This window comes from Euprymna scolopes, chromosome 30, assembly GCF_053919585.1.
Source record: "Euprymna scolopes isolate OS-2025 chromosome 30, ASM5391958v1, whole genome shotgun sequence".
NCBI lineage: Eukaryota > Metazoa > Mollusca > Cephalopoda > Sepiida > Sepiolidae > Euprymna > Euprymna scolopes.
Genome location: NC_136511.1, coordinates 63937408 through 63955010, shown reverse-complemented (window position 1 = coordinate 63955010; position 17603 = coordinate 63937408). Strand labels below are relative to the sequence as shown.

The window sequence follows — 17603 nt, the reverse complement described above, 5'->3', positions numbered from 1 at the left end:
GCATTTATTTATCCCCCGTGTTTGCTCCGGCCCCTCAGAGCACAAACAACGAAGCAAAGAAGGGAAGTTTCCCCAAATGCCCAGTAACCAGTAATACAATTCTGAAAAACCAAAATAAAAAGGCGGATTTGTTCCTTGCGTTGGAAAAATTGCCATCCATCGAAGCAGATGCGAATTGAATGTCGTCGTGTTGTGTGTTTAGGTGAAGCAAGGATACCATGGAGGAGGGACGAAGGGGAAGGGATAAATGATGAAGCCAAATGAGAAATATTGAAGAGACAGGAGAGTCCTTTGGCCACTTTGGGTTTAGTCTAAAATTTAGGATTAACTGGCGGGCTTTCAGGCTGGATTAATTATTCCTGATGGGTCGGCGAGATAATCCGATGGTAATTTCTGGGTTTGTGAAAACGGATATTCGATGATGGGTCGGTAGAGATGAGGATTTCAATATTGGGTTGTGATGGTGTGATGAGAGAAAGGGAGACAGGAAGGAAGGAAGGGAGGCACGAAAAAAGAAAGAAAGAAGGAACATTTTGTGTCGATGAGTAATATTTAAGGAAGAAAACAAAAGGGAAACGATGCTATCGAAATGAAAAATTGAAGATAAAGAAGAGGATGATGATGATGATGATGATGATGATGATGATGATGATGATGATGCGGGTTTTGGGGTTTTTATGGTGAAATGAGAGAAAAGGAGACACGAGAGAAGAAATAAAAGAAAGAACATTTTTATAATGTCGATGAGTAATATTTACAAGAAAAGAGATACATTGTAGTAATTGATGAAAATGAAGAAGAAAGAAACGGTGTGATTAAAAAGAAAAATAAATAATATAATGAAGAAGATAGAGAAAATGAAGAAGCATCAGTTGCAGAAAAAGAAGAGGAATCAGAAGATCAAGGAGAAAAAGAAAAAGAAATCCAAGAAGAAAAAGAAATTCAAGAAGAAACAGAACGCACAGAAGAAGAAAAAGAAGAAAAAAACGAAACTCAAGAAACAGAAGAAGCAGAAGTTGAAGAAGAAAAAGAAGAGGAAATTCAAGAAGAAGACAAAAAGAAGCAGAAGTTCAAGAAGAAGAAGAAAAAGAAGTTCAAAAAGAAAAAGGAGTTCAAGAAGAAAAAGTTCTAAAAGAAGAAAAAGAAATTCAAGAAAAAGAAAAGAAAAAGAAATTCAAGAAGAAGAAAAGGAAAAGAAATTCAAGGAAAAGAAAAGAAAAAGAAATTCAAGAAAAAGAAAAGAAAAAGAAATTCAAGAAGAAGAAGAAAAGGAAAAGAAATTCAAGAAAAAGAAAAGAAAAAGAAATTCAAGAAGAAGAAAAGAAAAAGAAATTCAAGAAAAAGAAAAGAAAAAGAAATTCAAGAAAAAGAAAAGAAAAAGAAATTCAAGAAAAAGAAAAGAAAAAGAAATTCAAGAAAAAGAAAAGAAAAAGAAATTCAAGAAGAAGAAAAGAAAAAGAAATTCAAGAAGAAGAAAAGAAAAAGAAATTCAAGAAAAAGAAAAGAAAAAGAAATTCAAGAAAAAGAAAAGAAAAAGAAATTCAAGAAAAAGAAAAGAAAAAGAAATTCAAGAAAAAGAAAAGAAAAAGAAATTCAAGAAAAAGAAAAGAAAAAGAAATTCAAGAAAAAGAAAAGAAAAAGAAATTCAAGAAAAAGAAAAGAAAAAGAAATTCAAGAAAAAGAAAAGAAAAAGAAATTCAAGAAGAAGAAAAGAAAAAGAAATTCAAGAAAAAGAAAAGAAAAAGAAATTCAAGAAAAAGAAAAGAAAAAGAAATTCAAGAAGAAGAAAAGAAAAAGAAATTCAAGAAAAAGAAAAGAAAAAGAAATTCAAGAAAAAGAAAAGAAAAAGAAATTCAAGAAAAAGAAAAGAAAAAGAAATTCAAGAAGAAGAAAAGAAAAAGAAATTCAAGAAAAAGAAAAGAAAAAGAAATTCAAGAAAAAGAAAAGAAAAAGAAATTCAAGAAGAAGAAAAGAAAAAGAAATTCAAGAAAAAGAAAAGAAAAAGAAATTCAAGAAAAAGAAAAGAAAAAGAAATTCAAGAAAAAGAAAAGAAAAAGAAATTCAAGAAGAAGAAAAGAAAAAGAAATTCAAGAAAAAGAAAAGAAAAAGAAATTCAAGAAAAAGAAAAGAAAAAGAAATTCAAGAAAAAGAAAAGAAAAAGAAATTCAAGAAAAAGAAAAGAAAAAGAAATTCAAGAAAAAGAAAAGAAAAAGAAATTCAAGAAGAAGAAAAGAAAAAGAAATTCAAGAAAAAGAAAAGAAAAAGAAATTCAAGAAAAAGAAAAGAAAAAGAAATTCAAGAAGAAGAAAAGAAAAAGAAATTCAAGAAAAAGAAAAGAAAAAGAAATTCAAGAAAAAGAAAAGAAAAAGAAATTCAAGAAGAAGAAAAGAAAAAGAAATTCAAGAAAAAGAAAAGAAAAAGAAATTCAAGAAAAAGAAAAGAAAAAGAAATTCAAGAAAAAGAAAAGAAAAAGAAATTCAAGAAAAAGAAAAGAAAAAGAAATTCAAGAAAAAGAAAAGAAAAAGAAATTCAAGAAAAAGAAAAGAAAAAGAAATTCAAGAAGAAGAAAAGGAAAAGAAATTCAAGAAAAAGAAAAGAAAAAGAAATTCAAGAAAAAGAAATTCAAAAAGAAATTCGAGAAGAAAAAGGAAGCAGAAGATCACTAATATGACGAAGAAAAACAAGCTTAGATAAGTAATAGAAGCAAGAAAATAAAGTTGATGACTAAGACTAGGAGCGATAAGAGAAAGAACATCGAGTATATATACACATGATGTGTGTTTGAAATGAGGGCGGAGGAGGAGGAGGAGGTGGAGGAGAAAAAGGAGTACTAGATAAAACGAAAAAAAAATTAAACGGATATAAAATAGAATCAAAGGGAGAAAAGATGGAAATTATGGAGGAGGGTGAGGAGAGAGAGTAAGAGAAAAAAACAAAAACAAATAATTACAAAGAAGATGACAAAACAAAGTTACCGCAGTCCAGAAGGATTTCTTAATCAACTGTTTGCACTACTGTTCACGTTTTGGATGTTTCTTACATTTTAGATGATTGACCCTTTTCGTGTAGAATTTTGGATTATGTACAGATGTTTTTAACTAAATACTTTATTTAATTAAAAAAAAATATCTGAATTTAGAACAAAAACAATCAACCCACATGGTTTAAATGAAACGTTCAATTTAAAGTTCTATACACATTCTTGAGTTCGACAAGATGCACCTGAAGAAGGTCGGAAGTTACATTAACCAAAACGTCGTTAGAATAACATTCGAGGCGAGAACAGTAATTATTCAAACAATTCAAATTAAAAATCCTCATCTAAAAAATTCTTCAGCAGAAAAGAATTACTTTTTAATTGACTCATAAAAAACATTAACAATAAATAAAACAAATGAAGAGAAATAAAATTATTTGGAAATTTCTTAGAGAATCTAACCTTATGATCCGACCAAGTTTTAATATCGTTCAATAATTCATCTATAATATAAATCTCACCTGTTTGTTTAAATGTATAAGGCGCCAGGTTTTCTTTCACTTTCTTTTCCGCCTTCGCTTCACGGGTTCGAGCGTGCCTACCTACTACCACTTTTTTTTTTTGCTCAACACACACACCTTCCAATACCCAGGCTAGTCTATAATATAAATCTCACCTGTCTGTTTAAATGTATGTATGTAAGTTTGCATGTCTGCATAAAACTTTCGACAGAGGCGACAGATTTTCACGAAATCGGTATCGTTTTGAAGCTCGACCCTTCGGACGACAAATATCGAAAAACTGGTTAAAAAAAAAATTCCTTCACCCTCAAATAAGCACTTTTCTACAATGAGGGGTTGCTTTTTAGCCAATATTTTTGAAAGTCATCCACTCTTTTTGATTAACTAGCCTTAATTAAAACCTTCGCCACTTCCGGTTTTGCGATGGACTCAACGGCAAAGAGGTCACGTTTTTTACGTTTTTTCCTCCTTTACGGTACGGTTCGAGCCTGCCTGTCTACTACCACTTTTCTTTTTTGCTCAACAACCTCGGGCAACGCCGGACACTTAGGCTAATATATATATATATATATATATATATATATATATATATATATATATATATATATATATATATAACTACTTAATTTATTCACATAAAATTAATATACGAAAGTATAGATTTATGCGTAAACTTTAAGTATCTACTTCAAAAGTGGTCAACACGTAGGTAGAGCTAGTTAGTAAGTTATAAAATGTATATGGCGATTAAGCTACACTGAATATTCCGCGTTTCATCCACTCAAGGATTCTTCTAGAATGGATGAAACGCGGAATATTCAGTATAGCTTTATCGCCATATACATTTTATAACTTATATATATATATATATATATATATATATATATATATATATATATATATATATATATACGTGTATTCGGACCGTTGGAAAAAATGCGATTTGGTTAATAGGAACTTGGCTGGTGTAAGTGGACTTAATGTGTATCATGTATATTTATACGTTTAAGTACGTCAATTTGTAAAGTTTTAATGTGCATATTTTATACAATAAAATAATCAGTCCAGAATTGGCTTGAAATTTACATGAATTAAAATATCATATTTAAAATATCATAAATTTGCATTAATTAAAATATCATATTTAATCGTATTTTACGACTGGACAACGAAATAAAAATAAGAATGATTAGTCTTAAATTAATAAAGAATATTAAAGAAATAAAATTTTAATTTAACCCGCCTCTCCCTTAAAAAACAAAAAAATCGAGCATAATGCACCATTTTATGTATAAACTCGGCACATCTACCTTGAAAATTGTCTCTTAAAGTCATTAAGATCGCAATCAGGTTTTCTTTCTAATTATACTGCGTGCATTTCATTTAAAAAACAAAAAAAAACATTGAAAATAATGGTCAATAAGTTTCGAGCGACATTTGTTTTTTACATTTTCCTTTATGTTGTCGATATTCAGTTGTTTTCTAGATAAGCTATTCGCACTAGAGGATGGCTATTCTACAATAATTAGTTGAAGCGAGAAGTTTTGAAGATTTGAAAAAAAAAACAAAAAAAACGGACCCATATGATGTACTTAAACGTGTGTGTGTGTGTGTGTATATATATATATATATATATATATATATATATATATATATATATATATATATATATATATATGATATATTATAAGCTCTATTTCCTATTTATATTTTAATTTTACCATCTTGGATTATTTTGGTAAATTTAATTGTAATTTTTATTTTATATATATATATATATATATATATATATATATATATATAAAAACAAACAAAAAAACCCCTTCAATCATACCCAAAATTACGGCAGCCTTGGCTGGCAATTTCATGCGAACGACAACGACAAGTGTGCTTACTAAGTAGATTTTTTACAGAGAATAATCAAATTCAAGTCAGATCTATTGCGATCCTGCTATCTTGGCAATTTCAGCTACAAAGAGGGGCGTAAAAGGACGGGGAGATAACTATTTAATTCTTGAAGCCAAAATTTTATGAGAATATGTTAAAGTTTTGAATAATTTTAGGATATCCGTTTTTCAAAAAATCGTTTCCAAGTGTCACTGATTACAATCAAGGGGCAACATGTCTCTGACAACAGGACCACGGTGGTGGGGAAGCTAGATAGTACAGAGGTGAGGAAAGGAAGGGGTGGCAAGATAGTTCAGACGACAGAAACGGGGGTAAGATAGTTCAGACGAAAGGGGGGGGGTCAAGATAGTTCAGACGAAAGGGGGGGTCAAGATAGTTCAGACGAAAGGGGAGGGTCAAGATAGTTCAGACGAAAGGGGGGTCAAGATAGTTCAGACGAAAGGGGGGGGTCAAGATAGTTAAGACAATGGGGGGTCAAGATAGTTTAGATGACAGGGAGGGGGAAGATAGTTTAGACGACAAGGGGGGGGGGTCGTTCAGACGCCATCTTTTTGCAAAACAGCACGTAAAAACCGAGTATTTAATATTTAAAAAAGAGAATTTAAAACTACTTTAAACCGCACAAAAATAACCTACGCACAAAAGAAACTTTATTGGCTATGGTAACATATTTATTTGTATATTTGACTTGTCTCCTAGTTCACTTCTGTGTTAAATCCCCATGTAATCTAATCCAGCTTTTCCCCCTCTTTTTCGAACAACTTTTATGACTAATTTTTTTTTTTTTTTTACCTCATCGTTTTTATTAATTTTTTATTCATGACAATTAAACCGGAATATTTGTATAACTTGAAATTCAATATTTTTTCGTTATTATAATATAGAAGCGCCGGGAATACTTACAAACCCCCTCCTCCCGTATTAAGAATGAAACGTTTAGTACAGTACCTTCTCTGCACACTAAACTTGTTTCATTTAAATATTAAATAATAATAATAAAAAAAAACACCCGCAAAAAAGAAAATTAATGCACTTTCTCTGCAGAAATCCTTGGTAGACAAAAACAGGCGGAATTTAATTTTAATCGGACATTTTTGTATATAATGAAGTATTGGACCAAACGAACCAAAATGTGCTTCAAATAACATTTTTAACGAATTCAGCTAATTATTGAACCGAGAAAAAAAAGTTAAAAACAAAGATTTGGTCAATGTGTGCGGTTTGCCCAACCGAAGGTCTACTTTTTAGAATGTTATGGATATACAGGGGTAATCCGGCCCCATACGAACGAATATAGCCTTTAAATTTATCGTTGACAACTAGCTCGAAGGATACAAAATTCATTATCCCATGTTTTTCTGTAGTAGTTTTGCCTGGCAGCCATATTATTTTAGCTTTAGCAGCTCAGAGAAACTGTTTGTGTGCATGTGCAAACAGAAAGAAAAACTCTGAATGCAGAAAGAGTCGAAAAAAAAATTGGCTCAATGTGGCCTGGTTATCCCACTTCAAACGTTGTTTATTCCGAAAGCCGTTCTTAACATGCGTAGGTTGGTGTTCATGCCGAAAGTCATTCTTGACAACGGGGAGGTTGGGAGTGTTTGTTTTGTAAACCGTTCTTAACACGGGAAGGTTGGAGGGTACTAGTGCACTTATTGATCCGTGCTGAAATAATAACGTTATTATTTAAAAAGCCATTCTTAACATGGGGAGAGGAGGGTGTTTTGTACCTATTCTATACTTTAACCTTACAACTGAATAAAAAACAAATATTTAATTAAACTTGGAAATACGATTTAAAAAAATAGCGCGGATTCAGTTAGTGCCCTAGCACCAGTTGGGGGTAATACCCCTAAAAAGTAATTCTTTGCAGGTAAGTCTTAATTAAAAAAAAAAAAAAAAAATTAATAGTAAGCTGTTTGAATTCTGTTTTGAGGGAGACTTTCTTCAATTACAGGTATTCAGTAAAATTCACTTGCCTGCTGTAAAACTCGAACAGCGTTTGCACATGCTCTATGAACAATTTCCTTTCATTAACGAACATGGCGGACAATTCAAAATACTAGAAAATACTGAAAACACTGAATGCGTTAATAGAAAAAAAAATGATAAATAAATAAAAGAAAACTACCTCTTGACAAATTTAAAGGCGATATTCGTTCATATCGGGCCGGACTAACACTATATATCCTTAAAAGCCAACATTTTAAAGGTAGGTCTTCGGTTGTACAAGCAGCGCACATTGACCAAAAATTTTAATATCTAAATCGAAAAATGTTGCAACAAGATAAATTTGATGAGGAAAACTGAAACTCCAGTTGAGTTGACAGAATCACCCAAACTTGTGAGTTTCGCAGCTTTTTCTCCCCGCCTCTACCCACACCTCCATTTATTTTATTTATTTTTTTTTAAAAACTTGTCTGCCGTCACGTGATCGATAAAGATCAATCAGATTTCAGAACGCTGAATTGTATTTCTATTTTTATGTTCGTGTTTGCTAGCTGATTTCGGAAACAAGCGGAAACGTGTTCGATCCTCAGTCGCGAGGGTTAAATTGTACTTTAAGAGTTGCTACTCCGTCACGCAATTTTGTTTCATCTGTACTTTACTTACAAGGAAGGAACACTTTTCTCTGATAGTTTCTTTTTTTTAATATCGCATAGTAAAATGGGGACCGTTGAAAAATATCACTGTATTACGGTAAAACTTTCAGAGAACGCACTGTTTTTGCGGTTGTTTTAAAAATGGAACGGAAATTTAAAGTTTTTCCGTTTTAATCTGTTTTTTTAATTCCACATGCGCCCAAAAAGTCGAAAGTAATTGATAAAATAAAAATTAAGTTTAAAAAATGGATAGCCCGATTATCGCTATGTGCACAAGTTGCAAATATAATAATTTTATGCAATAGTAAAATTTTGGGAACAAGAAGATTTAAGTAGATTTCCCATATTACCCAAAACTGTCATATGTCCAAAGTGCAAAATTTCGAAAGCCGGGAGCTGTTCTGTACAAGCCCCGAACTTTATAATTTTGCAGACAAAGAGCAAAAGATATTTCTTGTGTTGACACGATAACAATGTGATGGAATGTTAAAAGATGCACTATCTCATGGAGCTCTCTGGTTTCTGATTAGTTGCTAACAGAACGTGGCTCCATTTGATTCGTTAGTTCCTATCGCATACGGTGTCTAGTATTTCCAAATGATCTCCTAACTGGCTCAAACAAGACACGATGTCGCTTAACTTTGGTGAATTTGCGAATCTTCTAGACGTTTTTCTAATAACAAGCCCTGAGCTATGCCCATCTTCAGTCTTGTCTCCACTCGGGTCTTCTGACCACACCGTTGTCTCAATAAAAGTAAAAACAAAGCATAATAAAACCCTGAACACATACAGTGTATCGATATTCGATAGCGGATTGGGACGGATTCCGAACGTCCATGGCAGAACTGCCTCTACGCTCCATATTTAAAAAGAATGTGCTCACTATAACGTCTATAACGTCCGACTTAACCAATTGCCTAACCGCCGGCACAAAAAACTATAAACCTTCAGAGAAATTCCAATAGAAATCGAACATTTTGCCATCATTACTCATAGTAATCACTTCTTCAATTGCTTTAAACGTAATAGATTTTTGGAAAGTGAAGTCGCCTTTAGGGCTGCCAAAAATCATTGCAAAATAGTGATAAAAAGTGCTAGTCATATGCTCTCAAGTCCATTAAATTCAAAGTAAAAGAGTAGATGTTTAAATCTCATGACATTTGGCGGATAATGAACACGGTCCTTGACAGATACGCGCCTTCAACCCTGACCATAATCAACGGGTCTCATGTAATTTCATCAGCATCTGACAAAGACAGTCTTTGTAAAGAATTTTGCATCAAACTCTGTAGGGAAAATCGTAACTTACTTGACTAGCATGCATGCGTGCTTCAAAGGGTCAAAATAGCGACACCCAGATGGTTTTATGGTTGACGGTCAAGTGATCGACTCAGACTGTTGCCATTTCTATGCCAATGAGACAGGCGAAAAAAAAATGAACGTGAAGCGAACATGGGGACGAGTTGGAAGAAGATGTACTACGCACGAAGTCGCATGCAAGTCAATTTGGAAGAGTGTCGAATTTTGGAGTTGGAAAATTTGACAACAGAGTGCCATGTTGTGGAGTTGGAAGTCTTGAAAACAGAGTGTCAAGTTTTGAATTTGGAAGTTTTGACAACAGAGTATCGAGTCGTGAAGTTGGAAGTTTTGACAACAGAATGTCAAGTTTTGAATTCGAAAGTTTTGACTACAGAGTGTCGAGTCGTGAAGTTGGAAAGTTTTGACAGCAGTTTGTCGGGTTTGCCCGAAAATTTTTTTTAGTTTAACCATAAACTCAACCTCATCCGACCAGGGCCACTTACCTCCCGAATTTTCCCCCTTAAGACCGATAACAATTTAGGCAACATTCACGTTTCTGTCCGTGATGTTACCACACTCATCAAGAACCTTGACATTAGCAAACCAATGGTCCTGACAATATTCCAGTCATAGTACTAAAAAAGCTGCAACCGGTATTGGCAAACTGTTCAATCGATGCCTAAAAGAGAAATGCTTCCCAACACTTTGGAAAACATCATTTATCTGCCCAGTATTTAAAAACTCTGGAGATAGATTTGTTGCATATCATTACATACCAATTAGTCTTCTTTGTGTCATGCATAAGTTGTTTGAATCCGTGCTAAATAGAGAAATTGTCAACCGCCTCAGTAAAACTAACATACTCAGTAGCAAACAAAACTGCATCCGTCCTGCGAGATGATAGCTGATATGTTCTGTAATCACACACAGGATCAGCGAATCTATCGACAGGGCTTTCCTCTCTAGAGCAATAGCTCTTGACATATCAAAGGCATTTGATAAGGGTTGGCATAGGGGGTTGCTTCAGAAGATCTCCAGCTATGAAATATTTGAAAATGTCTTCTCAACCATCGAATCCTTTCTCTGCGATAGGTTTATACAAATAGTCGTCGAAGGGCAGTCAGAAGCTCAAAGTACCAACACAGGCGTGCCCCAAGGATCAATCATGAGCTTAAACCTCTTCCGTGTATTTATCAATGATCTCCTAACTACGTTCTAAGTTCATTCGTCTAAGTTCATATGCAGACACTACCATCTATGGTAACACTTTAAAGGCTTGCAACGACCAGGATCTCGCTGAATCTATCGACCTTGGGAACTTGGTGGAGTGGGAAGAGGATAACTGATTAATTTTAATGCATCCAAAAATCAAGCTTCTATATAATCTCACCACCAATGCTCTGATCTTCACCTGGCTTCAGTTAATATGAATGGCTCTAGTCTCAAAGGAGTACCCTGCTTTGACAAGCTTCTTGAACTCCTAATCTGACGTAGAAGATTTACGTCAAATCAGTTGTCAGAGTCACTGATAAAATGGTTCCTTAACTTTACCGGTGCAGAAGGTATCTCACCTCCGACGTAATCTTCTACCAGTATAAGAGTCAGGTACGTCCTAAAATGGAGTACTGTTGCTGTATCTGGGGAGGGGCCGCTCAAAATGGGCTTTGAACTCTGATAGGTGATGCTCTATTTTCCCCTTTGCAACCTCTTGGAAGATACTCGTCGGAGGTTAAATTTATAGTTTCCCCTATGCCATACATTTACAAAAAAAATTCGTCTACAATCAATATCAACAATTTTCCCTACTCTCTATCTGTGCTTAAATCTAAACGCAACTTCCACGAACAAAGCTTTATTTCTAGAATTGCCCACTTCTAACCCAATATCCTACTATCCGGCTAACTACAACATGATCGTTTTCAAGTTCAATGTAAACAAGTTCTTGCTGTGGCGTCCCCTTAAATAGTCAGTTTCTACCCATTTTCTATCACCGTACGCACATGCCTTATCCTCGAGTGGACTTCGGATCTTGATAAAGAGTGACTCCTCTGTAATAAAAGTAAAGTAATTTCGCACTTGGATTGCGTTTAGTGTTGAGAGACAATGGATACCTCCCTGTAAGGGTGTCTGCGCGTGTAATCATGAAGCAAATGTTGCGTAATTCGTAAATCGTGTCATAGACGTGCGTCAGAAGTAGAGATGCCTCATTTAATTTCTGCCCCCCCCACCAAGAATAAAAAAAAATTAATTAACAATGCTGGTGACTATGCAGAAAAATAAATTCTGGGGCACAAAGGGTAACTCGTTTTAATGGTACTAATCCCGTCTTCGTATCTCCACAGCATTTTGAGTTGAAAAGAGGAGTCTTTACTTTTGGAACGACGGTTTTACATTTATTTTATATATATTATGTGGTAATTATTTGTTATATATTTACATGCTCTTGCGTTAAATTATTGCAACTGTACGTTTCGCCGTCATTACCATTTCCTGTGTCTTTTGACTCTAAAAGCCACGCAAACGTGTGAGCCATTCCCATGTCGTTCGGTGTATCACGGAAGCCAATCTATTAAAAAGCCAACCATCAACTCTCAAGTGTGCTTTGCCTTGCCAAAAAAGGCAAAGAACCGTGGCTTGTGATTTCATAACACATATAATACCTGTAGAGCGGCTGGGGTTGGTTGGGTGGGAGTAAGAGCAACCGAGAGTAATCATGTCAAAGGTCAATGTTAGTGGAATTATTTACCATTATTTCCAAGTTGTTGACTTTTTGATGTCACGAAATATCTATCTATCTATCTATCTATCTATCTATATCTATTCTCTCTCTCTCTCTCTCTCTCTCTCTCTCTCTCTCTCTCTCTCTCTATATATATATATATATATATATATATACTACTTCATTTACTCACATAAAATTAATATACGAAAGTATAGATTTATGGGTAAACTTTAAGTATTTACTTCAAAAAGTGCTCAATACGTAGGTAGAGCTAGTTAGTAATTTATAAAATATATATGGCGATTAAGCTACACTGAATATTCGGCACTCTAGGATTCGTCAGGCTTATGCGCCTGACGAATCCTAGAGTGGATGAAACGCCGAATATTCAGCGTAGCTTTATCGCCATATATATTTTATAAATTACTATATATATACCGAAGATGACGGTTTCCGTCGAAATATATTTATGGACTTTAACTAAATTTCTAACCAAATAAACATCTGTTTATTTTGTAAAAATGCGTTGGATTTGGCTTCAAACGTATATAATACGTATCTTATTTAATATATATAATATATATATATATATATATATATATATATATATATATATATATATATAAAATTCATATTGACATCGCTATCTCTCACATCCTATGAATATGTTGCCGTATGCGCGCTGTGCGTTCGACGATATAAATTAATAAAAAAGGCGAGCATGGAAAGTAATATTGTTAAAATATTATTTCAAAGCAAAGCCTGAAAAAAACATGGATTACATAGAAAAATATGCGCATGAAAAGTAATATGGTTAAGATTAAGCTTAGAAAAGAAAAAGGCTTGGTTATTAAAACTGGAAAAAAAGACACGATATTCTAGTAAAAAATATAATAAATGTATAACTTAAAATATTGAAGCATTAAGAATTTTTAAAGAATTCAATTAAACATTATATATAAATTCTTAATGTTGCAATATTTTAAGTTATAAATTTATTATATTTTCTTACTAGAATATCTTGTCTTTTTTCTTTTCCAGTTTTAACAACTAGTCCTTTTATTTTTCTAAGCTTAATCCTAACAATATTAGTTTTCATGCTCACATTTTTCTATGTAATTCATGATTTTTCCAGGCTTTCCTTAGAAATAATATTTTCTTCTTTGTGTTCAATATCATACGCATTGTCAACAATTTATATAAAAAAGGATTACCAACTTATAAAATTGACTAAATAAAAAGCATCAAATAAAAGCCGTTATTAATAATCAGAAAAAAAGGGACAAAAAGTGAAACAGAATTAACGGGCGACGTCATAAGCGAAATATTATCAGACCTCGCACGGCAAGCAACATCACTTTCAGTAACTCTCTCTATTATAACTAAAATAAAATGGCAAGCGAGCGACATTCCCGCTATGATTTATGAAGGTATCGACGAAAAAATTGTTATGGTAACCAACACTCAATCAGAAGAAATCGTCTCTAAGACGTCAATGTTGAAAAAGTCGCTATGGTAACCAAAAGCCAATCAGAAGAAAACGACTCTCACTAATTCGGAAGACTTTTGAACACCAGTAGTTTTATTATAACTTTTGTTTAAATGAACAAAAATTCAAAATTTTTATTTCAAAATATGGAGGAGAAGGTGATCTATGAACTGTAAAAATTGTCGCAGTTCTAAATGAGTAAAACTAACGCGACCAATCATTGGCTCTCGGGCCAAGATCTAAGTGTAGTATCTGTTCCGGCAGATGCTGCAAGCTATGACTAGCTATGACTAGCAAAGACCAGATGTGGGGGCAACCCCACATGCCTGACCTTTAACCAGTTCCCATTTCCCACCTCTCGGGAGCTGGTCCCCTTTTTCCTTTCCCTCTCCCTTCACTCCTCACATTAAAAATCGGCCTCGTGCCTAATTTGCTCGGTGGGGGAGCAAATAAATACCATCTGTTCCGGCAGATGCTGCAAGCTATGACTAGCTATGACTAGCTATGACTAGCAAAGACCAGATGTGGGAGCAACCCCACATGCCTGACCATTAACCAGCTCCCATTTCCCACCTCTCGGGAGCTGGTCCCCTTTTCCCTTCCCCCTCCCTTCACTCCTCACATTAAAAATCGGCCTTGTGCCTAATTTGCTCGGTGGGGGAGCAAATACATACCATCTGTTCCGGCAGATACTGCAAGCAAAGGCCATATGTGGGGGTAACCCCACATATCAGACATTGGTCAATGTAGGGATCACCCTACAGACCAACAGTACTATCCAGCTCCCATTTTCCACCCATCAGGAGCTGGTCCCCTTTTCTCTCCCCCTCCCTCTCTCTCCATATTAAAAACGGTCTTGTGCCTAATTTTCTCAGTGGGGAAGCAAATAAATACATCTGTTCTTCAGATGCTACACTTCAATTACTTGTTCTATTTCAGTGGAGGAGAGATCCTTTATGACTGAGACAATTTTTATTTTTATTCCTTTTCTCCACATTAAAAAACGACCCCGGTGTCTAACTCTGTCTCGTGTGGAGACATTGTAAATAGGAACTAAAACTTAGCCATATATTCAAACACGGTAGTGTTTGAGCGATAAGAATTAATGTGAACTATATATTTTTATATCTCACACACACGTATATATATATATATATATATATATATATATATATATTCTATAATATAAAGCTGAATGTCTGTGTCTCTGTGTGTGTGTTTGTGTGTGTGTGTGTGGTCACGAATATGCTCCTATATGGTGGACTATTTAAAAATAAATTATTTATAATGATAGAAGATGTATCGAGACACAGAAATGGGTATGTTTGATCTGGCAGAACGGTTGTTCATTAAAATTGTGGGGTCTGTGTTCGCGCCTGGTCTACAAAGTGTGGAAATAAAAAATTAAAAAATTAAAAAAAAAACATTTACAAGTGTTTTTTGATATAGATGTACATAATAATACTTTGATAAATATGTTTTAACTTAAATAGAGATGGTATAATAAAATGTGGGGTCTGCGTTCGCGCCTGGCCTCCATAGAATGGAAATAGGCTCAAACTTTAATAAAGACTTTTCATATCTATCTGCGTAAGTATACTTTGATAATTATGTTTCAGTTTGAAGAAATATGATATAATAAAATTATGGGGTGTTCGTTCGCACCTGACCTCCATAGAATGGAAATATGTCACAAAGGTAAACGAGGTTTTTTAATAGGACATTTAACAGGATATTGTGATAAGTGTTTAAGTGTGAACAGGAATGGTATAATAAATTATGGGGTTTATCTATTTAATTTTTGCTTGCATCATATTTTGCTTTGGTTTTGATATTCCCAAATTCAACCCAAATTTACAACCCTTCCTTTTCATAACCTATCGTACTTTCATAAATCAGAGTCCATTTTGTGTAGGCTGTTTTTGAACCCAGTCAACAACGGGTTCTTTTGCTAGTATATATATATATATATATATATATATATATATATATATATATATATATATATATATATGAAATAAAATGGAGGTGGAAGGACCTGGATACTCAACGTTTCGCCCGATTTATGCGGGCTTCTTCAAGAGGGATGGTCATTTTATTTCATATCGTCGGATTTAATCCATCTCAACAATCATATATATATATATATATATATATATATATATATATATATATATATATATATATATATATATATATATATGGTCATATCTATCCATTTATCTGCATGAACATTTTTATATCAATCTTGTTATTCCTTACTCTCTCACGTTTTTCCAAAAAAAACTAAAATGTTCATATCTATCTATTTTCATTCTATCTATCCATATTTTAAATATTTACATATCTATATATATGTAATTTCTATCCGTCTATTTATCTGCCTATCTGTTCTCCTTTTTGTATATATTATACATATCATTCTCCAAAGACATGTTTTACGTTATCAATGTAGTCTAGTCTGTAAACCAAACAAATCTTAAGCTACCCCCCCTACTAGCTGTCTGGCCCAGGGGCCTCCCACCGACTAGCGGAGGGAAGGAGACGCCTAACCTTTCCTTTGGCAGTAGTGCTGTTTCACCACACAATACAGCGCCGAGTATTCTGAAATATTCACCCATCTGATATTAGCCAGGCTCATAGTTGCTTAACTTCAGTGATCTAGCGGGAACTTATGTGTCAACGTGATTTTGCTATATGATGACTATGAAAAAAATTCTAAATTCGCTGACAAGGTGCAAAACCATCGACAAGATCTATGTAAGAATATTCGAATCTTACAACGGAGATAAACAATGGAAAACTGCAAATAAACATTTATTTTAACAAGTCTGTAAATAAACATTTATTTAAAACATCTGTAAATAAAAAAATATTTTAAACATCTGTAAATAAAAATTTATTTACAAAATTATGAATAAATATTAATTTTTAAAAATCTGTAAGTAAACATTTATTTACAAAATTTGTAAATAAATGCTTATTTACAAAATTTGTAAATAAGCATTTATTTACAAAATCTGTAAATAAACATTCATTTACAAAATTTGTAAATAAATATTTATTAAAAATATTTTTAAATAAACATTTATTTAAAATTTTGTAAATAAACATTTATTTTAAAAATCAGTAAATAAATATTTATTTAAAAAATTGTAAATAAATATTTTAGTAAAATATCTGGAAATAAACATTTATTCACAAAATTGGTAAATAAAAATTTATTTAAAACAAATCTGTAAATAACATTTATTTTAAAAAACTCTGTAAATAACATTTATTTACAAAATTTGTAAATGAACATTTATTAAAAAAATCTCTAAACAAACATCTATTTAAAAAAATCTTTAAACAAACATTCATTTACAAAATTTGTAAATAAATATTTATTAAAAATATTTGTAAATAAACATTTATTTTAAAAAATCAGTAAATAAATGTTTATTTAAAAATCTGTGAATAAATATTTATTTAAAAAATTGTAAATAAATGTTTATTTAAAAAATCTGGTTATAAATATTTATTAAAACATTTCTCTATTGTCTCTTTTCTTTTACAGGATTCGGCAGGAAGCAGAAGCGAGACATAGGATGGAGGAGGCAACCCGGATGGCCGAAGAAAAAGCCAAACGTGCGGCCGAAATGGAGGCCCGCTTTCAGTTCACACAGACACTCCAAGCTGAAGCCATTGGACTCACCCGATGTCAAGCGGTCACTCGGGCATTCGTGTTTTCTTATTTCGAGTTACTTACAGTGATCGGAGTGGACAATACGGATCAACAGCAGACAACAATACTCGGAGAGAGTCCATGAGTCACTTTAAAAAAAAATAATAAAAAAAATCTCATCTCAAAGAAAATAAAAATATATTTTTTTCACAGAGTGGACGAATCATTCTCACAAGAACGCCATAAAAAAAAAAACGTTATCGTTTAATCAATATTCCCATTATTTGATACCTTTTAATTGTTAACACAAAAAACTTAGCTTAAAAATCTACGCATACATGAAATTAATATGCAATGCTCTATCTGTATGAGAGCCAAGTACGTCCTATAACGGAGTACTGTTGTCACATCTGGGCAAGA

The 17603-nt window shown here is 33.0% G+C and overlaps 1 protein-coding gene across 4 annotated transcripts in view; it reads left to right on the top strand.

Moving 5' to 3' along the window:
- Positions 1–17398, top strand: part of LOC145254825 (uncharacterized) — a 597176-nt gene extending 579778 nt beyond the window's left edge. For all 4 annotated transcript variants that reach the window (XM_080113655.1, XM_080113654.1, XM_080113653.1 and 1 more), the window contains one exon: positions 17076–17398. In XM_080113655.1, the coding sequence (XP_079969781.1) occupies positions 17076–17328 (253 nt within the window). In that variant the 3' untranslated portion in view covers positions 17329–17398. The remainder of the gene's footprint in view (positions 1–17075) is intronic.
- Positions 17399–17603: the final 205 nt, after the last annotated feature.